General features: G+C 36.4%; 3 protein-coding genes and 1 pseudogene across 6 annotated transcripts; 3 read left to right on the top strand and 1 right to left on the bottom strand.

The window, feature by feature from the left end:
* The first annotated feature begins 99 nt into the window (after window positions 1–99).
* Window positions 100–3,348, top strand: LOC18608407 (UDP-rhamnose/UDP-galactose transporter 2-like; annotated as a pseudogene). Its single transcript, XR_016024598.1, has 5 exons — window positions 100–690; window positions 1,623–1,807; window positions 1,926–2,126; window positions 2,611–2,772; window positions 2,880–3,348. The product of XR_016024598.1 is annotated as a UDP-rhamnose/UDP-galactose transporter 2-like (transcript).
* A 463-nt stretch (window positions 3,349–3,811) lies between these two features.
* Window positions 3,812–8,545, top strand: CLC-E (chloride channel E). 2 transcript variants are annotated; one of them, XM_007043075.3, is made up of 6 exons: window positions 3,819–4,573; window positions 4,668–4,871; window positions 4,987–5,453; window positions 5,835–6,392; window positions 7,003–7,211; window positions 7,699–8,545. In XM_007043075.3, exons 1-6 carry the CDS (start codon window positions 3,868–3,870, stop codon window positions 7,754–7,756), a joined length of 2,202 nt encoding a protein of 733 aa, XP_007043137.2. In that variant the 5' UTR covers window positions 3,819–3,867; the 3' UTR covers window positions 7,757–8,545. The 2 variants fall into 2 exon arrangements, with proteins under 2 accessions (XP_017971239.1, XP_007043137.2); XM_018115750.2 differs by lacking the exons at window positions 7,003–7,211; window positions 7,699–8,545 and adding an exon at window positions 6,660–6,996 and having other exon boundaries at window positions 3,812–4,573.
* Window positions 8,546–8,722: 177 nt separating this feature from the next.
* On the bottom strand, window positions 8,723–13,076 carry HD1 (histone deacetylase 1). 2 transcript variants are annotated; one of them, XM_007043069.3, is made up of 8 exons: window positions 12,880–13,076; window positions 11,802–12,366; window positions 10,925–11,365; window positions 10,149–10,379; window positions 9,683–9,753; window positions 9,512–9,569; window positions 9,340–9,411; window positions 8,723–9,210 (listed from the first exon to the last, which is right to left on the bottom strand). In XM_007043069.3, the coding sequence occupies exons 2-8, from the start codon at window positions 12,327–12,329 to the stop codon at window positions 9,112–9,114; spliced, it is 1,500 nt and encodes a 499-aa protein (XP_007043131.1). In that variant the 5' UTR covers window positions 12,330–12,366; window positions 12,880–13,076; the 3' UTR covers window positions 8,723–9,111. The 2 variants fall into 2 exon arrangements, with proteins under 2 accessions (XP_007043131.1, XP_007043132.1); XM_007043070.3 differs by having other exon boundaries at window positions 9,352–9,411.
* Window positions 13,077–22,285: 9,209 nt separating this feature from the next.
* Window positions 22,286–24,769, top strand: LOC18608403 (dihydroflavonol 4-reductase-like1). Its single transcript, XM_018115166.2, has 6 exons — window positions 22,286–22,403; window positions 22,501–22,670; window positions 23,152–23,340; window positions 23,596–23,758; window positions 23,897–24,086; window positions 24,460–24,769. Exons 1-6 carry the CDS (start codon window positions 22,286–22,288, stop codon window positions 24,623–24,625), a joined length of 996 nt encoding a protein of 331 aa, XP_017970655.2. The 3' UTR covers window positions 24,626–24,769.
* Window positions 24,770–25,681: the final 912 nt, after the last annotated feature.

The raw sequence follows: 25,681 nt of genomic DNA, 5'->3' as shown, positions 1-25,681 counted from the left end.
GGAAATTTTAGGGAGGGGAGGTTCAACTTTGGATAGCGAAAATCCGATTCACTTTTTGCCTTTTTCAATGAATTGCGTATCAAGTCAGGGGTTGGGATTTGTGAACGTGTGCTATACTGCAGACGAAAGAAAGCAGCTGAAAGCTGACGCCTAAAATAATTGTATGATACATGCGCGAGCAACGCGGTGTGATTTGCTTGGGGGGAGAGAACAAGAAAAGAATATTAAAGCAGAAAACCATGAGAAAAAGAACAGCCCATCCAATGATTTCTGTCTCTTTGCTTTACTTGTTTTAACAACAGTAGATTTGAACCCCTTGCTGGCCTGGCAATATTCTGTGGCTGGCTGGACTTGGACTTGCTGGCTTGGCCGGTCCCTACCCTTTATTATCTCTATCTTTGTTCGTGTTACTATTGTTATTATTATACTAGTAGCACCAAATCTTTTTTTTCTTGTATCACCCTGCGCCTGAGTAGCATCTGTGGGGGAAGAGTGCTCAGTAGAGTTTCAGTTGTCTTGGAGTCCAACCAAGCGGCAAGATCTATTTGAATTGAGACATGGAGACAGAGAAGAAACCGGCATCAGCTGTATCGGACATTGGAGCTTGGGCTATGAATGTTGTCAGCTCTGTTGGCCTTATCATGGCCAACAAGCAGCTCATGTCACCTAGCGGCTATGCCTTCGTCTTTGGTCAGTCGCTCTTCTTGTAAAACTTTCTCTATTTTCTACCTCCTTCTCTGATGTCTGATCTGGAAACTTATACTTTCTACCTCATTCTCCCTTCTTGTCACCAGTCACAGCATGCCAATTTTCTTTCGAATCCCCTGAATGCGCTATTCAATTATCTTTACTGAATTTGTCAAAATCTTAATTTGCTGATTCTTATGCTGACCTGTTTATCAGCTATGACCTTATCTCTTGGATTCTCAGTAAATGAGATTCTGGACAAAATGGATTCATGCCTTACAGATGTCTTGTTTCCCGGAAAAAAAAAACTCAGGAACCTTAATTTTGCATTAAAAGGTTCTTGAATGCACTACTTTAGATAGTCTCCATTGATTCCTTTTTGAGCGTCGTTTTGCTTTATCTTGAACCATGAGTTCTACAACTGTAATTGCAGATCTTATCCTGTTAGGCTTGGTTATTATTGCATATAATTAACATTGTCTCAGGGCATAAGAGTACTACCGACCCGCCAAACAGAGCCGCCATCATATTAAAAAATCTCCCATGTTTGAAGCAATATGTTTTACAGTAATTCTTGGACAACCAAGTCCATGCTAGTCTTCTTTAGTTTGAATCCTCAACTTCAAAAGTTTTAAAGTTTGATTTGATGATGACTATTGATTTTCCAGAATGCCAATGATCTCTTTGTTTTTAACCTGAAAGTTCAAAGGAAGCTCTGGCGATGAAATTATCAATGTTCTTCATCCAAATGTTAGAAATCTGGGGAAGGCACTTTCTCAGTGTTGGTATTTTATTTTATTTCGTGAACATTTTTACTGTAGTTTGGCCACCTGGCCGTGATACTGGAAGGGCAGTAGATTTCAAGTCCTTTACTCTGGCTCTCTCTCTCTCTCTCGCTCTCTCTGCAAATCTATAACCATGTCCTGCTTTTACAGCAACAACGTTAACTGGGTTCCACTTCTCTATGACCGCCTTAATCGGTATGGTGTCCAATGCAACTGGTTACTCAACAAAAAAGCACGTTCCTTTGTGGGAGCTTCTTTGGTTCTCAGTCGTTGCCAATACTTCAATAACCGGGATGAACTTGAGCCTCATGCTGAATTCAGTTGGTTTTTATCAGGTAAATCACAAAAGTATTTCTTTTTTCCTACTTACACGATATCCCAGTTCTGATTTACATCAATGTCATTATGATTTAGATTTCAAAGCTAATCCTCATGTTTATCATTATGGTACAGATTTCAAAGCTAAGTATGATTCCAGTGGTTTGTGTGATGGAATGGATCCTCCACGGTAAACACTACTCAAGCAAAGTCAAGATTGCAGTCATTGTGGTGGTGGTTGGCGTGGGCGTTTGTACAGTTACTGATGTAAAAGTAAACGCACAAGGATTTCTCTGCGCCTGTGTCGCTGTCCTCTCTACCTCCTTACAACAAATTGTAAGCATTTGTCATAGCACATTTTCTTGTTTTTCTTCTGCTTGGAAGCATTTCTCATTTTTCCCTTCAGCACTCAGAGTTATGATTACATACATAAAGCACAGAATAGCACAAAGTCATCAAGCCATTATAGCAGTTTATACCTAATAAATGCAGAGATTGTCAAACCTTGTTTGGTTGTTTGGAACGTGGGCCTCATGTGTAATGACCGATCTACTGTACTTCAAAACTTGTCTATTTCCTGCACAGCCTGTAGTGATCTAGATTCTAGAGGATCTCTCGTACGATGTAATTAATTAACATTAACAAGAAGAGGTAGTTTTCTATATACGCAAAGAATAAAAAACTATTCTGAGTGTTGCTGATTGACGTAGTTTTCCCCCAGCGATTGCCATTTGTCCATGATATCAGTTGATCGATTATTCATTTTTCGTTCTCTGGTTCTTTAGTTCTCCTTGTTTCTTAACCATTTTTCTGGGAACAGTCAATTGGCTCCTTACAGAAGAAGTACTCGATAGGCTCTTTTGAATTGCTCAGTCAAACAGCTCCAATCCAAGCTCTATCTCTTTTGCTGCTTGGTCCATTCATTGATTACTACATAAGTGGCAAATTACTGGCAAGTTATAAGTTTTCGTCACCTGCAATTGTAAGTACTAGTTGTCTCTTCAAAGCAAGGCCAGCCATCTTCACACATTTAAACTATATACTTCTGTGAGGAAAAATACTGACATGGGTGATTGGGAAAATGCGCAGTTTTTCATACTACTCTCATGCTTCTTAGCAGTATTCTGCAATATAAGCCAGTATCTGTGCATCGGGCGATTCTCAGCCGTCTCTTTCCAGGTTCTAGGCCACATGAAAACAGTTTGTGTCTTGATGCTGGGATGGCTGCTCTTTGATTCAGAGCTGACACTGAAAAACATACTCGGGATGGCCATTGCTGTCCTTGGCATGGTAGTATACAGTTGGGCAGTTGAGGCTGAGAAGAAGCAAGCTGATTCCAAGGTAATCCCATACCTGACAGATGCTTCGGAAGAAGACGTTAAACTATTGAAGCAGCAAGTGGACGGGTCTCTACCACTCAAGGATGTTGAGCTTGGGAAATCTCAAGGATAGATTTGTATTTTCCGCCAAAGATATTGTTCCTATGTTCTAATTAAGCACTGGGACCGGCTGTACAAAATGTTAAATTTATTGTGTTACTAAAATTTTCTTTTCCTCACGCTCTCAATATTTTATTGTAGTCTAACTCTATTTCAGAATAAGAATTTATTAATGAAAAATACTTTTTGCCTCAACTATTTATTTCACATCAATTTGATGGTAATTCATTAATTTAGTCTAATTTCTATCATTTTAATTTTACATTTTAAAACCTCACCTATAAATTGGTAAATCTACCGTTATCAAATAATTGAGGGTAAAATGTGTATTTAAAGGTTGAATAATATAAATAATAATTGTGACAAAATAAATAAGGAAACTATTTTACTAATAAAGAATAATTTTCAAACTTATATATAGAAAAAATGTTTCTAAAAAAAAAAGATAGCCATAAAAATTGTAACATGGCCTTAGGAAATCAGGAAGAGACAGAAGCCAACATAAACCAGAGTAACCAGCTACCAGGTGGTTCGTTAGTTGTGAACTTGGAAGTTACCAATAAACTGCACTATTTTAATAAATAAAGTCGTAACTAGTTATCAGTTATCTACGTGCGGATTTCGGATGAGGAGAGAACATGGATCGCGCGCTTCGGTTGTCCACGTCACACCTTTCTCCCCTACTCTTCTCCTCTCCACTCCCACTCTGCAAAAGCCCGGCTTTTCCTTTCCAGAACAACCGCCTCTCTCTCTCCGCCTTTTGCACCCCCATTCCCAAGCAAAATCAACGCACCAGATTCAACCCGGCTCCTGCTGCTGCTCTACCAGACTCCGCAGACAAGCAAAGCCTCGTGGGCCGCCCCGCCGATGATCCGGCCCGGGATAATTTCGACAATTCAGGGGTGATCATATCGGCGTGCTTGGTCGGTGTCTTTACGGGTCTCGGCGTCGTTTTATTCAACAACGGCGTGCATGAGATTCGCGACTTCTTCTGGGACGGGATTCCTTATAGAGGTGCTTCATGGTTACGAGAGGAGCCTCTCGACTCCGTCTGGACACGTGTCATTTTAGTGCCTGCATGCGGCGGTTTAATCGTCAGCGTCTTGAACGCTGCTCGAGACGCCGTTTCGAAAGCTAGTTATAGTGCCAAAACTGCGTTGGGTTCTTTCTTGAAGACGGTAGCGGCTTGTGTCACTCTGGGGACTGGTAATTCCTTAGGACCGGAAGGTCCAAGCGTCGAGATTGGTTCGTCTATTGCTAAAGAAATTCATTCTATTTTGGATAAAAATCCTCAAACCAAGCTTTCTCTTTTGGCTGCTGGTTCAGCTGCTGGAATTTCATCTGGTTGGTAATTTTCTTTTTCCGTTGAATTCTAAACACTACTTTGCAACTGGGTCTCTTTAATGTATTAATTAGTCTGTTTTGTATGTATCTTCAGGTTTCAATGCGGCCGTTGCGGGTTGCTTTTTCGCTGTTGAGTCGGTTTTATGGCCATCATCGCCGGCGGATTCATCGGTGTCTCTTACTAACACAACTTCTATGGTTATTCTCAGTGCGGTTATAGCTTCTGTTGTCTCTGAAGTTGGTCTTGGTTCTGAACCTTCCTTTAAGGTTCCTGAATATGATTTCAGGTCCGCTGGTGGTAAATTTCATGAATTCTCTTCCTCATTTGAGACTATTAAACCTTTGTTTCTTTCATGATTCTCACGCTAATTGGATGAATACGTTTATCTGTTTCTTTTTAACTTTATTTTCAGAACTTCCACTTTATCTGTTGCTGGGTATACTTTGTGGCTTGGTTTCATTGACATTTTCCAAATTGACATCTTACCTGTTGGGTGTTGTGGACAATCTTAACAAGGATGTTGGGATACCAAAGCCCGTATTTCCTGTAGTAGGGGGACTAACTGTGGGTGTAATAGCGTTGGCATATCCTGAAATTCTATACTGGGGTTTTGAGAATGTGGACATTTTGTTAGAATCTCGGCCATTTGTTAAAGGTCTTTCAGGTGATCTCTTGTTTCAGCTGGTGGCAGTCAAGATTATTGCAACCTCTGTGTGCCGAGCCTCTGGGTTAGTAGGAGGGTATTATGCCCCATCCCTTTTTATTGGTGCAGCAACTGGAATGGCATATGGAAAATTCATTAGTTTTGCAATTGCTCAGTCTAATCCAGCTATTCACCTTTCCATCTTGGAAGTGGCATCACCACAAGCATATGGCCTGGTAATTTTCTGTAAAGATTGGTTGACGTATTTCTATTTGTAAATGCATTTATTATATTGAAATTCAAAGGTTGTTTGTTGAATGCGGAAATTATTCAGTTGTAAGTTGATTTTTTGTTATTCATTTGAATTTGAGTTCATACATGCTTGCGTTAGGGGTGCTTTAATTTTTCAAAAAGAAGTTTACTAAGAAATTTTCCTATTGCTCAGACTGAAAAAGTAAAAAATAGTACCAAAGGCCATAATTATGAAGATAACTGATAGATGATGGTTTTATGCGTCTTTGGTTGCAAACTATGAGTTTCACATGCTGTGGAAGTTCTCAAAATGATTTTATTTTTAAACTATAGCGCGGTTGATCATTATGGATCTCCTTGTGTAGGTTGGCATGGCTGCTACCCTTGCAGGGGTCTGTCAGGTACCTCTTACGGCGGTTCTGCTTCTTTTTGAACTGACGCAAGATTATCGGATTGTTTTACCTTTACTAGGAGCTGTTGGATTCTCTTCATGGATTACATCTGGAAGGATGAGAAGAAAGGATGTCCAAGGGAAAAAAGCACTCAAAGACGGAAACACTAGTACAAGTCAACAGCCCAAAGCATCAGACAGTGCTACTGGTCTATCTTCTATGGATGCACCACCTGAGACAGAACCTTATTTGAGAAACCTTTGTGAAGTTGAAAGTTCACTCTGCATTGATGATTCCAGTATTAGGACCAAGGAGTTAGATAAGAGAATTTTTGTTTCAGAAGCCATGAGGACAAGATATGTGACAGTTATGATGAGTACTTTGCTTACAGAAGCTGTGACTCTTATGCTTGTGGAGAAGCAATCTTGTGCAATCATTGTTGATGATGACAACCTTCTAATGGGTTTATTGACGCTTACAGATATTCATGAGTTCGGCAAATTTGTGAAAGACAAATGCTTAGAATCCAAGGTATGTTATAGATAGCTGGTTCAACTTTTCATGAATCAAATGCTTTAACAACTTATTGTCGGGGCATGTTGTCCATTATGCAAGGGGAAAGAAGGAAAAAAAAATCATAAAGATTTATTCAGTTCCTAGGATCTCATGGAAAATAAGGGTCGAGGAAAAGATGAAAAGCGAGAAAGTTGTCTCTTATCACGAAAATACTAAACAAGTGCCCCATTGCCATTTAAAATAGATTAATATTAACTTCAGTGTAGGATTTTATCTTTACAGTCATTTTTTCTTGGGATACAATAGTGAAGTTCTAAGGGTACATCTCTACCTCCGACTACTAGCCATTCCAACTGCTTCAGTTAATCCTGAGGACAATCTTTACAGTCGGCATTGTGAGATACATCTGAAGCTACATGCTTCACTATGTTTAGAAATCACCATGTTAGGTGTAGATTTATACCAAAGATATGTGTGTTGAAGGCACATTATTTCTGTATTTTGTAAGCCAGATGGCTTCCAGTTCATCTTTATGGTTCTTACACCACCAAGTGACTCCCCCTATTACCCTGCACATAAAGGTGAAACCATGCAATCTTTGACTAATTGGCAAGTCATGCTACAGGAGCTTTTGGTATCGGAAATATGTTCATTGGATAGTGCAAAATGTAAAGTGCCATGGACAGCTACACCAACTATGGATCTTCTATCTGCCGAAATTATCATGACTAAACATGGTTTGAGTCAAGTTCCAGTTATATCCGAGCATGTCAAAGACTGCCGAGGACGGCCAGTTGGCCTTTTGGACAGAGAATGTATCAGTCTAACTTGCAGGTTTGTTCTGATGCGTTTCTTTAACTATTACATGGATTTTAATGCTGTTCTTCTAATGGCAGTCCACTAATTCTTTAATAGGCTAAATCTTAGACATATGGTGAATTAGCATGTATGATCTGCATACCATGTTTTGCATCACATGCATAAGATAACCCTTTCTTTCCTATAATTTGACTTTTGGCAATGATAGAACTATGTTACAAACAAGGTGCAGAGTGGCAGCAGTATGAGAGAATTGCTAGCTTCAAATTTTATATTTAGATGGAATTAGAATCATGTGTAACAAAATCAAACTCTTTAAGGAAAGGAAAGTAGTTAAAGTCGGGGTTTGGAAACCTGTCTGTGTGCTAAAACTGCCAAAAATGATTCAGAGACATTATGCTTCCAATTTCAATTTCTTATATGTACTAACTTGGTTTTCATTTTTGACCGTGTTTATTCCTTTATGGGCTGCTGGCTGGCGGGTGGTTTTATCTTGTTGCAGAGCCTTAGCTACAAGAGAATCTCTTGATTTTGACGTGGTAAAGGGGATTATGGAATGAGGATGAAGCCTGCCATTACACATGATAGAAGACGAGAAAATAATTGACATGACAGATTTTGTACTATGATTTCCATTTTTGGTGACCCTACCCATTTAAGCCCAATCAAATGTAATTTGGCTATGCATGGACCTAGCTCCTTTGTTAAAGAGCCTCATCAGTTGCAGGGAAGCTACATTGCCCCGAAGAACCATTGGGAGCTGAGATTTTTGGTCCCATCTGTGCTGTGCATGGAACAACTGAAGGGCTATTTTATACTTTTTTTCTTTCAAGCAGGGAGAATTCTAGCTTGCATAGCTACCTTAGGATCGTCAGGGCTGCTCAACTGTTCACGGGTGAACGGCCCTGAAGATCGAAGGTTTCGAAAGCTGGTAACACAGACAAGAACAGGAAAAATAGAATTGTTCAAATAGGAGTGTCACACCAGGTGTCATAGTTTTGTTCCAAAGTTTTGATTCTTATATATATCTCTTCACTGGTGATTTCTCTACACTAGCCAGACTTCATAAAGGTAGGTACTTCAACAGGTATACATTTAGTCTTGCTTTTAATATTCTCTCAAGGGACTTACCAAAACTGGGGGGAGATATTCCAACATGATGTTCTATGGCTGTGCAAATTGGAGCAATTTGAGAACTAATCAAGCATTCAATTTTTGGGACAAGTATTGCGGCCATTTTACTGCCTCCAACAGCAGCATTATGAATCACTGTAATGCACGAGACATTCTCCTGTCCAATCCTTTGTACATGGCATTTTAACACGAAATCTAATTCGGTTTTACTATCACATCATCATTGTATTTTTTCCCTTTTTTCGTTTCTATTTTGGATGGATCACATGATCTTTGTTTTAATAGGAAGCAAAACAATTCAACATTTGTTGTATGTCTTATCGATGGTGATTATATAGATTATCCATTGTTACCTTTCTGGTTTGGACAAAGAGTAGAAGGGCAAGATGAGCTTTTCCAAAGTGAACACAAGTACGATTACCATAAATCGTTCAAATGCCATACCTTACAAGCTTTTTAATTTCGATCCACAATATCACCCTATTGGTAACAAGGAAAATGATCCAGCATTCACCATCTTTCTGCCATTGTTCTATAAATGAGAATGCTAGAAAAATTTCTTGGCTATATAAACTGCTACTAATAATCTTACACTGTTTTGAACTTCAAGTTCAAACTTGAAGACGCTACAATGTAAAGCAAAATCGTTCAGGTTTTCATGACTTGTACAAACTTAAACTCAATAAACATAGGGGCCAATAATGTTTGACAAAATGCTAATGCACAATTATAAATCTGAATTCACAGATAAACATCCAGTATCTATTTGAGAGATTGTTGCTTAGGACTTCGGGTACATCGGATCAGCTGCTTTGTTCAATGTTTCTTGCTCAACTTTCATAGTTGGTTCATCAATAGGCATAGGACTGACATCTACAGCCTGCAAGAACCAGCATCAAGACAACTTTTCAGAGCCGTGATATCATTTTGAGTATGGTCACATATGTTATATACAATACAAGAACAACCACTTTTATTTCATCCTGCTGCTTGTGTCTCAAAACTTCACCTTTGTACTTACAGTCTCATCTGTTGCAGTGTCAAAGCCTCTAGCTTGCTCAGCAGTTCCTTTTTGAGCCTCCTGAGAAGAATATAAGCCATAATGAAAATCTAGCACGAGCTTAACAAGAAAAAGAATCATACACAATCACAAAATCTAACATTTATAGCATAAAGCATACCGGATCTTTTGTCTCAGGTTCAACTGCTTCTCTCTTTACTCTGCTTGGGATTGGCTTGCTGCATAAATGTGATGAGTCAATGACAGATGAAAATAGAATGCAATGAAAAACAGTTAGGGGTTTAAAACCCAAAAAATTTCTAAAAATAGAAAAAGATTGAAAGATAAATACCGCTCCTCATCAACCTCCATGTCTGAATCTGGGTCCCATCTCTCATCTCCATCATCCTGATCTTCATCAGCCTGAACATTACAAATCAAAAAGCAACAAGTCTAAGAGTCGAGTAGCAGATATGAGGCTAAATGTAATTCCTAGTAAAATGAGGAAATCTATCAATGCAAACTACCACCAAGTTGCATTAAATTGGCAAAATAAAAGAGTAAAAAAGAGGATAAATCTAAAATAGATATCTTTAATTGCCTATTAGATTATTATTTAACAATCAAGGAACCTTAACACAAGATCTAAACAGTAAATGTGCAATGCCAAACATGGACACAAAAAAAGGACATGCACTCATGGAAAGGATTGAGAACAGAGAGTGAAACATGTGATAAATTTCCACTATTGATACCAGATGCAAAAGGATGCCAGGACAAAATTTCGGCAAATAAAATGAAGTAGCTGCAGAACACACCTCAGGAAGCTCAGTGTCAGGTGGTCTTTCTTGAAATTGGACACTTGGTGCATGCTGAAGCTTTGAGAGATTGTCAAGTAGCTGATTACGTATATCTTCAAGTAATGTCCGTGAATTCTTGTTTTCCATGTTACTAGGGGCAACATGAAGAGTATAGTCTGGACCAAAATATTCATAATACTCATGTTGAGGCATCTTGTCGTCAACTTCCATTCCAAGTGCAACCCCTGTCTGCTCATATAGATATCGCTATTAATAACGTAATCAAACACTAGCAAACTACAAATGGTTCTTCCAAGTTTCAGAGCAAATTATAATATGTACAAAGTAGAAAATAGAATCAACTTAAGTGTTGCGTCATGAAACATACAACACAGAGGCATTACCCAAAAAGAATAATAAGAAGAAGAGCATTTAGTGACACCAAATGCTGTGAAGAGTGTACATGACTTGAGCAGCAGAAAAGACCAATATATATTCAATTAATTTAACACAAGATTCTACACATTCCAATCAAATTACTAGTTCTTGCTTTATCATCTTGATAACCAAAAACTAGAGAGCTATTTTATGGGGATTAAAGATGAAGAAAAACAATTTAGCGCTATGATTTGGACATCTTCCAACATAAACAACATAAAAAGAGAAAGAGGGAAGGGGGAAGGGGAGACAAAAAGTTGACCAGAAAGTCAACTTTACCATATATTAACATTAGATAACAACTGTCAAGCCAATCAGGAAATATTAACCAATTGTAATAGTAATAGGCCAGTTACCTCATAGCACCAACAGCGAGCAACATTCCGAATGGTATAACCACCACCACCCAGTAGCAACAGCGGAACATTGAATGATCTCATAAATTTAACACACTCTGCGTGACCCTTGATTGAAAGATTAAAACATCCCAACCTATCTCCAGATAGGGAGTCAGCACCACATTGAAGGACCACAGCACCAGGCTTAAAAACTTCCATAACTTTACCAATAATTGGCTTAAACAAGTAATGGTAACTCTCATCATCGATACCATCATCCAAAGGAACATTAAGGGAATAATATTTCCCTTTTGAATATCCAATATCACGTACATCCCCTGTACCTGGAAAATAATCTCCAAATTTATGGAATGAAACAGTCATGACCCTGTCAGTTGTATAAAATGCCTCCTCCACACCATCTCCATGGTGGATATCAATATCAACATATAGAACACGCTGCAACAAGGAGAATGCAGAAGCATTATCAATGACAAACTACATAACATAAAGTTGGTACTGGTGCCAAAAGAAAAAATATCTTTACAGCCAAGGAGGAAATGCATGAATTGAAAAATTAAACAAGTCATTCAGGTGAAATAAATCAACATTTATATAATCCATTCATGCCTACTATAACAACCATTGTCAATGATCCATCTAATCTGTATTCAATAAAACATTGTAAGACAAATTGCAAACAAGCCATATCACATATCATTTTGGACCAAATAAGGTGATTATCGGAAGACGCAATTTAGATATAGCACTTGCATGAAGATTTCAGGGCTTCACTCATGCATAAAAACAATTAAATAATGCCCAAATTAGTGGAGAACAAGATAAGGAAAGCGAGATAGAAAGCTTATAAGGAATTAAGATATAAAGAACATACCTGATGCTGCTTAAGTAGTTCCAATATTGCAAGGACAATATCATTGACATAGCAAAACCCCGAAGCCTCACACTTCTTTGCATGATGCAGACCACCAGCCCAATTAATGGCAATGTCACAGAGACCATGATTTAATTTGACAGCACCACCTACAGATCCACCGGCATATGTTTGACAGAAGGAGTAAAGGCCATCAAAGACAGGACAATCTTCACCAACATTGAAGCGCTTGAGCTGCCTGAGCTGATCTTGTTGCGTTTCAGGGGTTATGCTGCGGAGGAAGTTCACGTAGTCATCAGCGTGGAAGCGGCAAAGATCCCTATCTCTGGCAGGGAAGGGCTTGTGAACCTGCATGTGCTGAAGCAACCCATAGTGTGCTAGAAGGGCATGGGTCATTCGAATTCGGTGAGGCTTCATAGGATGGCCTTGCCCATAATAGTAATTCCCCACCTCCGGGTCATAGAAATAGCAAACCTTCCTCTTCACCCCATCAGCCCCTGAAGGTAATGAATTCCCTCCGGTGTCCATTAAATACTAAGCTTAGGATCTCAGTTTCCTCGTTTTCCTGCTTTCATGAACAATTCTAATCAGATTAACTAATACAAGTAACAAAGCGTATTTAATCAACATCCCAAGGACAAGGAATTGAAGAGGAACAAGGCTCATTCCACTCGATGAGAGATTGTCAAAAATATATCATTTCACGCATACAAACATCTAAAGTTCACGGAGTAAGAACCCCTAACAACCCATTTACGAGATTTACCATGAGAAGATAAGAAGGGAACTTATTCACAATATTCTCAACAATAACATATTTACCCAGAAAAAAGCCAGAACTTTAGCCTACTACAATGGCCGTTGATGTGCAAAACAAGTATTCACAAATTGAAGAAAGGCAGGAAATGTGATTCAAAGTTTCCAAAAACCAAAGGTACATCTAATAGGGAAAGCAAACTGGGAAAACGGTTTAAAAAAAAAAAACAGAAATAATTGACAAGCTTTAACTATATAACTTCGAACGAAAGAAATCAAACCTCTTTAAACACAACCCAGAATAGAAACAAAATTATTTTACCCGTAAAAGAGAGCGGAGTAGGCTTTTTCCTTCTTTGCCTCAAAATCAAGTTCGCAATTGCTGAATGTTGTAATAAAAAAAAAAAGAAATGATAAACGAATCAAACGGCCTCGTCTCTTAGGAGTAAGGAGATTTGACAAAGGCAGCAGCGTTTTTAAGTTTAGAAAGTGGTTCCGTCTTTTATTACTACACTAGAATGGTGCCCTGCTTCTTACCCTTCCTTTTTCAAATATTTATAAAAAAAATTAAGGTCAAATAAAAATACGGTAAATAATGATAATAATAGAAGGGAAGAATAATTTTAAATTAAAAAAAATTAATAATAATAATAAATTAAAAATAATTATTTTAAAGTATTGATAATTTAAAAAAGGTAAAATACTTAAAGTATTGATAATTTAAAAAAGATAAAATATTCTTACTTTCTAAGTTTTAATTGAAATTTCAAACGAGTCCATTAATTTTTAAAATAGATACCTCACTCTAAAAACACAAACACAATCAACAAAAATTAAGAAAAGATTAAAATAACTTTTCTTTTTTATTAATTTTAAAATTATTATTATATTTTTTAAAAAAATTTTAAAAAAAGGGAGCACCAATCGATCCTCCCTAACTCCTAAAGAAAGTGGAGCTTCGATGCTCTCTCTGGAGCTTTTTTTTAATTAATAAAAAATTAATAAAATTATATAATATTAATTTTAAAAATTAATTAAAGATTAAATTATCTTTTTACCCTTATCACGTCATCAAATTGATGAAAACACTAATGGTTAACTAATGGCTGGATTTAAGTGTCCAGCGAAAAAATATTTTTTGAAATGAAGTGTTTATTTTGAAAATTAATAGATTTTCGTATAGTTTCGATCAAAACTTAAGAGGTAAGGGTATTTTACCCTTTAAAAAAAGTTTTGGTGTTCCAATTTTATAAACAAATTTTTATATTATATTTAAATTATTATTATTATTTTTATATATAGTGGGAAAATTATAAGAAAAATACTTATTATATCATTTTAGGCCAAGATATGCCTAGAATATTTGCAAATAAAATTGTTCTAATGTTAGCTGGTGGAGAATCGAAAATATGTAACCCTAGGGGTAAATCTTCATGGTAAGTGGCCATCCAATCAACATATTTATTCGCTTCACGATGGATTTAAGATATAGTGCAGTCCCAAGACTGATGCTGTAGCTCCATAATGCCCTTGATTAGCTCTAAGTTTGAATCTAACTGTGAACCTTGATTAAAAATCTTCTGAACTGCTAACAAAGAATTCGATTCCACCTGAACTTTCCTGAAACCTCTATCCTAGCACAATTTTAACCCCAGTATAATGCCCATAGTTCTGCATTAAGAGAAAAGGAATGCCAATTTTATATGTGAATCCTAGCTACCAATTTCCCATTTCATCTCCAATTACCCTGCTTGTTGCCGGCATACCTAGTTGACCTTTAGCTTTTCCATCCACATTGAGCTTGACATAAGAATGTTCTAGTGATTTCCAAGCTACTAAGGTCTCTTTCTTCATCGTGACTTGTTCTCTCTTCAAATTGTCCTAAACTTCTTTTGATTTGGTCCATATTTATTGCCATGCATTATTTGGCCAAACAAAAGAAGCATCAAGGATAAATTCCTCCAATACTATAGCAATCATGTAGGATGCATGAAAATAGTACACACGATATTCCTTCAACTACTTTATCACTCCTTATATTACCTACCACTCAACTTTGTAAATCAAAGGAGAAAAAATTACCCTATATGAGCTCAAGATCTATTTGTAGTCATAGCTTCCTGTTGAGAGAGCAATCCTTCATGGCATGAAACCGCGTTTCCATATGAATTGTACTATGAGAGCATGAAGCTAAGATGTCCACATTTCTCTTAGTTAGCCACTTGGCAGTTGGCAATGATTCATGCATTAATCTCCATAAATGGAACTATAAAATTTCCAGATCTGCTGCCAATAACTAGCTTTTTGGAAAATGTTATTTATTTGTAACTCATATATCGACTTGATAGAGAATATCCCATGGGTTGATGGAAGCCGGAGAGCTTTATCTTTTTCATCATTAGATGGGTTAATCATTACCGCTACTATCACCAACATGATGTTTCTAGGTAACTCTAGCTCAATTTGCTACAAATTTCAATTTCTAAACTCATCACAATAACTAGCTATAGGTAGATTTACTTTTATATCCGACAGGTCCTTGAGAGCATAGTTAAGCAATGGATCACAACTCAACAAGTATCTAACCAGAACTTTGTTCTATGACCGTTTACAATGCTCTTTCCCGAGTCTCTCTCAAGTATTGTTCTACTCTTCAAGATACTTTTCCACACATGTGAATCTGTTGGCTTAGCTGTTACTAACATAAAAACATTATCTCAAAGGTACTTTTCTTTCAAGATCTCAACCCAAAAGTTATATTTTTGTTGCCATATACTCCAACCAAGCTTCGTAAGTAAAGCTAAGTTGAATTTTCTAGTTTCACGAATATGCAATCCTCCTTCTTCTTTTTTCGCACAAAGCTTATCCCAATTAAGTGCATGGATTTTTCTTATATTCCCCATATGACCCCAAATGAAATTTCAATTCAAACAATCTATCTCTATAATAGTTTTTTCTGGTAATAAGAATGTTTACATTAGGTAGGTTGCCATCATACTAGTTATTGATTGAACTAGCGCGATTCTCGCTACCATTGAAAGATTCCTATTACTCCATCTCTCCAATCGTAACTTAATCTTTGAAACCAACTCAGAGTATATTTCTCTCTTGATTTTTCCATGTAACATTGGTGTACCAAGGTATTTCCTAAAGCCTTTGTTAAAGGTATTTCAGCAACCTCGCTTAATCTGTTGGCTCTTGTACTACTAATATTTGAAGAAATAAGGAACTTAGACTTTAAAAGGCTAACTTTTTGTCTTAAAACTTTGTAAAAATGAAGAAGAACCTACATCATTACTCTCACTTGATTTGTTGGGGCAATACCAAATAACATCAGGTCATCCATAAAACATATATGAGATAGCACAAGACTTCTTAACGGCTTTCAATCTCCTATATGTACTGCATTTTCAATTAAATGTGAAAGTTTTTCCCAACAAATAACAAACAAATAAGGTGAAAGAAGGTCACCTTGTTAGATGCCTCTTGTAAGTGATAAAGAATTTATTGTCTTGCCATTCTAAATAATGGAAAATGTGGGCATTTTCACAGTAAACATTATGAGGTTCACCCATTCGAATGGTAAGCCAATTTCTTCTAAAACCTCTTGTAGAAAGCTCCATTTCAGTTTGTTATAAGCTTTGTCAAGGTGAATTTTTATTGCTATTGCTCCTTCATTCCTTCTCATCATCCTCATTGTGTAGATTATTTCTTAAGCTATTATGATGTTATATGTGGCTTGCCTCCCAAGGATAAAGCTACATTGATTCTTGCTATATCAACCAATAAAGGTCTCAAACGGTCAACCAATACTTTATTGATTGTTTTCATCATGACTGAACATAAGCTAATTGGACGAAACTGAGTTATCCTCTTAGGATTGTCCACCTTAGAGATAAGAGTTATTAACATGTGATTCAAAGCAATTGGGAAAAAGCCAGAGTTATACGCAGATTAAAGTATCTTGAATACATTTAAACTTATGGTATCCCAATTTCTTTGAAAGAATGCTGTTAGAAATCCATCAAACCTAGAACTTTTGTTTGGATTTAAATCAAACGTAGCTTTCTTTACTTCTTCGTAAGTAATAAACTTCAATATATTTGCTTTTTTACTATCACATAACCTTCAGTTCAAAATTTTAAGGAGAAAAGCATGATCACCATCATTTTTATATAAGTTATGGTAAACCTATAAGACCAAATTCTCTTTATCTTTTTGGTTGTGGCACTAGTATCATTATCTTTTTTCAGAGTTAAGACCTTATTTCTTCTTTGTTTGCCCTTTTACCACTACGTGATAAAACTTTGTGTTGGCATCCCTATATTTCACCTAATCAAGTCTTGCTTTCTGCTACCACATAATTTCTTCTTGATATAGAATCAAGTTATATTTTTCCACCAATGATAATTCCAGATTTACGAAATTATTATGTTTTATATCAAGTTGGGTCTGGATTTCTTTAAGTCTGGCTAGTACCTTTCTTTTCCATTTATAAATATTGCCATATGTTTCATATTTCCAACTAATGAGTGAAGATGATAAGTCTTTCAAAGTTGCCACAACATCAACTCCTTCAACTCTTTAATTTCCTTTGATGAAATCTTTAAAACCTAGGTAAGACATCCAAGCAAGTTCAAATCCAAAACTTTTATCAAGTTGAGTTTCGTCTAGAAAGTTTTTACACTATACCAAAATTGAATAATAATCTGAGTAAGTCCTCGACAAATTCAGTACATTAGCATGAGAGTAAATATCATACCAGGCTTCATTTGTTAATGCTTTGTTTAATCGAACTATTGTATAATTTAGTTTGTCCCTTTTGTTGCACCAAGTGAACTTCGGACATGATGCTCTTAAGTTAGACAATTTGCAAAAGTTCATACAATCCCGCATTTGTTACATTGATTTACATTCACACTTCTCCTCTTTTTTTTTTCTCTTTTAGATACACTATTTGATTGAAGTCACCCATTACCAACCAAGGTAATTTATGAACTTCATTTGCCAGACTTAATGATTTCCATAAACATCCCCTTTCTTCTGTTACCAAGCTACCATATACTATTGTCAAGAACCAACTCACTTCTGCATTCTTCACCAAAGCATGTACCTGTTACGAAGAGTAGGCCATTACCTCTATATAGATTTTTCTTGCATCCCACAAGATCCAAATACCTCCCAAGAAACCATTTGTTTCTACTTGAAAGAAATTTGGAAACTCGATTTTTTAACATATTTTAGCAGCTTTTCTATCCAATGCTCTCGGCTCCAATATGATAACTATCTGCAACTGGTATAACTTTATCAAGTTTTTGATGTTTCAGACACATCTTCAAGAAACAGCTCTTCTCACATTCCAACTGAGTATGTTGTAATGCATAAGGTCATGAATAAAAGAAATAAAACTCAACTTTAAAAAAACAACCAACCTACTAAACAATTTGCACATTAGCAAGATTAATCTTGCATAATGTCCTCCCAAACTGTCTGCCATTCCATATCCACTAATGTGGTGATCTCACTTGTTCTAGGGATAGTTTTATAGTCCACCATATTGCCCCTTTTTTCCCTTGCAATGCCATTAATTCCAACTCCAATATTAACTACATTAACTCTTTTGGATGGTAGGAAGAGATAAGTAGTAGTCGGGGCTGTTTCTTGTCAAGGCAAGTTTTTCAAATCCATCTTTACTAATTCATGATGATTGCTTTGAGTATCTGGCACACTGTTCACATATGATACCTCATTTTTTCCCTAATCTATATCTCTTTCTTACTCGATATTTCAGGCTCTGATGATGGTATTTTAAGTACCCTTGGAGCTGTTTATTTTCCTTTAACTTTTGCAATGATGAGATCTCTATTCGAAGCACTGGTTGTTGCTTGTAGAGAATCTTTCAATGCTTCCTTATTTTTCCTCACAACAATGTTTTTCCCATGTCTAATATTTGCTCGCTCAAGGACTCCATTTTTCAAGAACAAATTTCTCATCACTAGAATTATATTCTTCATCTACTAAAATGTAAAATTTTGAGCCAGGTTTGGAAACCTTTTTGTAACTCTCTTCTTGTTGTGGAACCTTAAATTTTGGCTTACTCATTCCTTCTACTTTACCTTTAGTATTTTTCCTATAAGTTTTCTTAGTAATCATTCACAGGCCAAAGCGTGAAGATTCATAATCTCTCTCTAAAGTTTTCTTTTCCTCTGCTAGTTTATGCACTTATTCCTTTGAAAACCCCTTTTGTTCTTTTTGTCGGATTGGACATAATTCAACACCATGCCTAAACTTGCTACAATGGAAACATAGCATCCTTAGCCCTCTATTTTCTATCCCCTGCCATTTTTTTCCTATGTGAACCTTGGCCACCAAAGGTTTCGTTAAATCTAGTTCGACACAAATTTGAGCAAACTTCCCTTTTGTAGCATAGGAGGTGGTCCAATATATTTTCAACGTCTTCCTTAATAAGTTTCCAATTCTTGTCAACACTTATCTACTATAAAATTCTAAAGGCATTCTTGGTAACCTAACTAATATAGTGATTAAGTCAATTGGGGCCTCATTAGATCTAAATCCCAAAATCCATCCTCGGATGGTGAGATAATGACTCGTGATGATCCAAGGACCCTCTAACAAAACATAGTTATAATCCGATTTCTTTAAGAACTTAAAGCAATAGTAACCATTATCAAGATCTATTGCTTGAAACTCTCTTTCTAATGACCATAATTGCTTCACTTTATTACATAGATAAATGTAACTTATATCTCTTTCTAACAATTTCTCAATTAGAGTTCGTCTTCAAGGCTTTCTAATCATTTCTTTTTCTTATTTTGTTAGTCTAATATACAAACTTTCTATAACTAGTCCAATCTCGTCATCATCTGATTCAACATCCTGCATAAACTGGCCCTCTTCTTTAAAATCCTCATTTTTTAACATGGTACCTTTATTATCATGCATTAATATGTTTCGATATGATGACTTAGGAATCTCTCCTTGCACTAGTTGACTCTGGTTAATTACCTTATTTGAATCACCACACCTCTCATTGTTTTCTAACCTTATTCTCCCTCTTCTAAAACCTATTCTAATTGTTTCTCGTCCTTGGTTTCCATCCACATTAATTGGGAAGACTCCAAACGAGTCCGCCTCCTTGCGAAGCAACAACTAGGGTTTTCAAGGTTTAATGTAGGATAGCAAAGTTCTGTTAACATTATTTTTTGTTTTTTCATTTTTTATTATTTTGAGATGATTATAATGTTTATTATTATTTTGTTTTATTTTTAATTGTCTCTTCATTTCTTGGGTTTTGGAATTAAACCAATTAAGTCAAGAGAGAAAACAAATCTAAGTCGAATGGGCCTAAAGCTTCAGCGGTCCATTCCTTCCTTTTCTTTTTCTTTTTAACCCAAAACACACTATTTCAACTAAGTATAAACACAACATTTCGAATGGGCCTAAATACATTTTATATAAAAAACCTAGATAGTAAAATACCACAAAAACCCATATTTGAATATGAGAAATGACTTTAATACCCTATTTGACATGGCTAAACCTAAAAATATTTTTGTGCTGTCCTTTTATATATATATATATATATATGCAGCATTATCCAAACCATTTCAAAAAGACAATAATGTAAATTCTAAAAAGTTGATGTGTCGCAATGTAAATATGGAAGGATGATTTAGTTATTTGATTTTTTATTGGTCTCTTTGTTATAAATAGTAGGCATAATACTTAACAAAGTATCTAAACTATTTAAGAAAATTCAAATAAGTTTTTTTTTATTACGTTCAATCAAGCCTCTATATTTTTATTTTAGGTCAAATAAATCTTTATACTTTTATTTTGAGCCAAATTAACTCTTATAATTAATGATTAACTTAATCAAAATATCATTTGATATTTTATACCATGTGGTGCTGACGTGGTATATTTAAATATCATAATTAATGATTACATGACATATTAACATATCATAATCGATAATAACGTGATATATTAATGTGGCATGATGACATAACCATGAGTTCACATTAGTGACACATCAATGGCATAAATATGAAATGATAAGTGACATTTTGATTAATAAAAATTAGTTAACTAGTAGTCATAGGCATATTTAACTCAACATAAAAATACAAAGATTTAATTGAATATAGTAAAAAAATAAAAAATTATTTAAATTTTCTTAATTAATTTAAAAGTTTTTCAAACATTATGTTTATATAATATATATTTCCTTCTTCAGTAGAAAGCAGGCAACACAACAACGTTATTGAGCCAATCTAGTTTTTGGTGGATCCAAACCAAATCGAGTTTATTAGGCCATTGGACCATATTCCTGGTCCAGATAAGAACCGTCCACATTCTGGTCTCCCACTTATAGCAGCTGGTCATCCAAGGACTTGTACATCTAATTCCAAATGTTTACTTTTATCTAAAAAAAAAAAAAAAAACTCCATCCCCCTTAATAATTTAAATACCTTAATGCTTATAAGCTTTTTTTTCTTGTAAAACCATTGTTTACTAAACCTATATCTTATGTTTCTCAATGTTAAACTTGTTTTAAAACAAAAGAAATCAATATGTTGGCATTACATTTGTTTATGTGTCACAAATCCTATATCAGTAAGAGATGGGGTGGGTTTTGAGTATATAAACATGTATCTTCTACTACCTATCAAGTATGTCTGTTAGGTTGGGAACATGGACTCATAATTTATAGGCTTACTTAAACTCTATTTTCAGGGTTAAAGATTACATGAAGTTTGGCCTGTGATATTTGATATCAGAGCAGACTCAGATCTTCACTGATATGAGTCCCCATGAGAGATACCAGGGTCGAGTGTAAGAATCCTTCTCCTCTATGAGTAAAGAGCTAGTGCAACGTGGGTGTTACATAATTAGGTGAGGTAGAATGTCACGGATCTCGCATCAGTAAGAGATAGGGTGAGTCTTAAGTATATAAGCATGAGTCTTCTACTATTATGAAACATGTCTTTTAAGTTGAAAATATGAATTCATGATTTATAGATTTATTTAAGCTCTATTTTCAAAGTTTAAGACCATGTGAGATTGGGTTTAAATTTCAACTCATGACACCATAGGTGAAGCTGAGTTCAAGTCTATGTCTATGTCTATGTTTAATATTTATATGTTTAGGTCATGCTCAACGAAATTGGTTAAAAACTAATATTATCCTCCTTTTGTTTTCCAAAATAATAATAAAAAATGAAAATAATATGAAAAAAAAAAAAGAACTAAGCCTTTTTTTGTCTTTTGGGTGTGAACAAAGAACAACAAGTAGAAGTGGTGACTAATAAGAAGCAAAATGAAGAACTTGCAAAGTTTGAGAATGATATGATCAAAGGGGAAAAGGGACGAAATGGAATTCTTAATTAAGCCATGAAAAAGCAACGCCGTTAAGCCTGGCAAAAAAATAAAAAAATCTACTAAGACAGTTGCCCATATACATTTGACCTAACCTTTTCTTTTTAATTTGGCTATTCAACCATAAAATTAAGAGTAGGTAAGTCAATCAAAATTGTTGAATGCCAAGAATGATGTTCATAGCTCACGAGCATCGAGTGGCTTACCTTCTCCAAGTCTCAACTATTAAGAGAGAACATCCATGATGGGGTGCATTCGTGCATATATAAAAAGCGGGCTCTCCATCAAATTCGAGTATCGAAACTGCCAACTTTATTGAGCAGGAGATGGATCGGGTAAAAGGCAAAGTTTGCGTGACTGGGGCTTCCGGTTTCCTGGCTTCTTGGCTGGTTAAACGCCTTCTCCTGTCTGGTTATCATGTCATTGGAACAGTTAGAGATCCAGGTATGTTTCCATGCATCTTCGACTGATCAATCCCTCATTCATTTGCCTTCATTTTATTTTGTCTAGCTATAAATCGTCTGTGCATGGCGCGGGGCAGGAAATGAGAAGAAATTAGAGCACCTCTGGAGGCTGGAAGGAGCCAAGGAGAGACTCAGATTGGTGAGGGCTGAACTATTGGAAGAGGGCAGCTTTGACGATGCAATCATGGGCTGTCAGGGTGTCTTCCACACTGCTTCTCCCGTAATAAAACCTTCATTTGATCCAAAGGCATGCTCTTCGATTTTTGGCCTATTGAAGTTAGCAACCTGCTATAGTTACAATCAGTGAGACTTGAAGTTAAAAAGACTAGGGAACTAATTTTCCCAGCAGCATTGCTGATTTTTCCTATCCTGGAACTCTCTTGACTTCCACACCAGCAGTAATGTTGCATATATATTTACTACTATCACAGTATTTGCATGGTGTGTTGCTAGCTAGCCATAATTAGTTCTGCTCGCCTTCAAGGACTTATCAACATCAGGGATAGGCTATATTATTTACACGTATATACCGCCACTTCACAATATACATGTACCTAGGCCACTATCTCTAGTTTTCTACTTCACATGAGACGAAGAGAACCAAAGTGAACTAAACAAGCATGGTAGCAAAACAATTCACTATTTATGATCAAATGGCTTAATGGAAATCGAAAATCTTGAAATATTTTTTTTCCTGGATGGGATATTGTTTTCGTTTTCCACATCAGGCAGAAATCCTGGAACCGGCTGTGAAGGGCACAGTGAATGTGCTACGCTCATGTAAGAAGAACCCATCTCTGAGGCGTGTAGTTCTAACATCGTCTTCCGCAGCTGTGAGGGCTAGAAATGATATTGACCCAAAAGTACCCCTTGATGAGTCATCTTGGAGCTCTATCGAACTCTGTGAGATGTTGCAGGTATCATTAATTCATTTAAATTTGCTCAATTCTCAATGTGTAGTTCAATGAGTTTGCCTCAAATTACGAGTGCCTTGGGTCTGCCAGAATCAAATTTTGGTTGATGGCTTGACCGAAGAGCAAAGCAAGCCAATATGCAGCACAAAATTCTGTCCATTGTTTTCTCTATTTCACAGTTTCTGCTAACTTGACTTAAAATACATAAAAAGCTAACAGTTTCTTCCTGAACATGACAATGGGGGTGCATTACAAAAGATTTGGTACGCTCTATCAAAAACCCAAGCTGAGAAAGCTGCATGGGAGTTTTGCAATGAGAACAAGATTGATCTGGTTACCATCCTTCCCAGCTTCGTTCTTGGACCGAGTCTGCCACCTGATTTATGTTCCACTGCATCTGATGTCCTCGCCTTGCTGAAAGGTATTGTAACAAGACCTGGTGCATTTGGACCTTTCTGAAGCCTTACTTCAAAGAACGTTTCCTAATAGAATACAAGGGTTTCTTATAATTTATCTCATAATCATCAAGACTGGTTAACGTATTCATCTATACAAACAGGGGAAACAGAAATTAAGTGGCATGGAAGGATGGGATATGTTCACATTGATGATGTTGCACTTTGCCATATCCTTGTTTACGAGCATGAAGCTGCAAATGGGCGATACCTTTGCAGTTCAACCGTGATCGACAATGACGAATTAGCAGCAATTCTATCAGCGCGTTATCCATCACTCACTGTACCAAAGAGGTTTTGTCTTTCTCAACTCACCATTACCTGCAGAAAGCGACTAAGCATAAATAAATTGGATGTGGCTGAATTTCATCTAAAAACTGTTTTTCTTTTTAATGGAAGCATTTAATTAGTACCATTGGGCATATTTTAACGAGAGAAATATGCCTCAAATAATTAAAAAATGCTAAAAAGACTGGACTTTATTTTACTTGTGTAAGTGATAGAACAACCCCGAGATGATTTAATGTAAGACAAACTATGTATTTGAAAGCAAATTCATGGCCAATCTTATAGGATTTTGTATTTTACAATCTTTTACTACTACTACTACTACCACCTCCACTGCTTAACCTGTTGCTGATTATTCTAGTACTTGTAAAAATTTCAGATTTGAGGACGTAGACAGACCGTACTATGAATTCAATACCTCCAAGATAAGAAGTTTGGGGTTCAATTTCAGGCCCATTGAAGAAATGTTGGATGATTGCATCGAGTCACTGGTGGAGCAGGGCCATCTGTCTCTTCAGTCTGGCTACCAGAGTCCACTTTGTTAATCTCAATTAGCAATCTGCTACCACATGTCTGCCTGGCAGTTTGATGTTGTTCCAAGTCCTATGAAATAAAATGTTAGTGCTAAAGGGAAAAGGTTGGCATTCCACCGATTAAAAAGCCTTTCATTGGTAGAGGAAGAATAAGAGAAGTCCATTTTACTACGAGGAATGACATGAGCACTTTATCACTATATATTTTTTTTATTGGATAAAACTTTTTCACGAACACTCTTAAGTTGGCCAAAACCAAATAGTAGTAGCAGTAGTTGTGGCATTATTATTAACGTGCAAAAGGGAACAGACAAGGGTAGAGCAAGTGACAGCGAGAGGAAGGTTTCCTCTTCAAAAATTGTTGGAATATCACGTGGGCGATCCACAGCCACCACGAGGCCTTGAATACCCCCAAAAACACTTACATAAACGGGGCAACCATCCATGCGGCTTGCAAGTGCTCGTGTGGCTGAAACTTCTGCCACGTGTGCAACACTATTTTGGCTCAATGGAGACCCCATTTTTCTTTGGCTTGGCTTGCTTCTCTCCTGAAAATCACCACCAACACCCCCAAGCATCCTCGTCGTTTCCGTTTTAACATAAAGAAGGAAAGAGAGAGAGAGAAAGATCATAGAAAAGATTGATATATGGGTGATTTTCTTGACATCATAAAGCTGATTTCTTTTCTTTTTTGGCCAAACAACAGTATAAAGTTGGATTCAGGGACACTGAATCCCGCATATCTAATCTGTAATTCCCCTGTTTGTACGATCCCTCGTTCCAAGTCGGCATGATAAATGAAGTTGCAGGGGTACTTGCCCACGAAGTACTTCTAATGTTACTTAACATGCAATACCCTCGAAGTTGCAAGGCTTGTTTTTACCAAGGGTAACATCTACTAGTATATTAGGAATAAATTTAACCACCCAAAAGGAAGATCATCCACGAATCAAATCAAACAGTTTTCAAGAACATGACCCATAGTTGGGAACCGTGACTATGTTCTCATGTCTTACTTATTTCTGCATGTTCTGATGGCTATGGTTCTGGTTCTTTTTCTGTTGTTAG

The sequence above is a fragment of the Theobroma cacao genome, chromosome 2 (genome assembly GCF_053813885.1).
Source record: "Theobroma cacao isolate CCN51 chromosome 2, ASM5381388v1, whole genome shotgun sequence".
NCBI classification, from domain to species: Eukaryota; Viridiplantae; Streptophyta; class Magnoliopsida; order Malvales; family Malvaceae; genus Theobroma; species Theobroma cacao.
The sequence above is the reverse complement of the archived record's forward strand: the minus strand, read 5'-3'. Positions and strand labels throughout refer to the sequence as shown.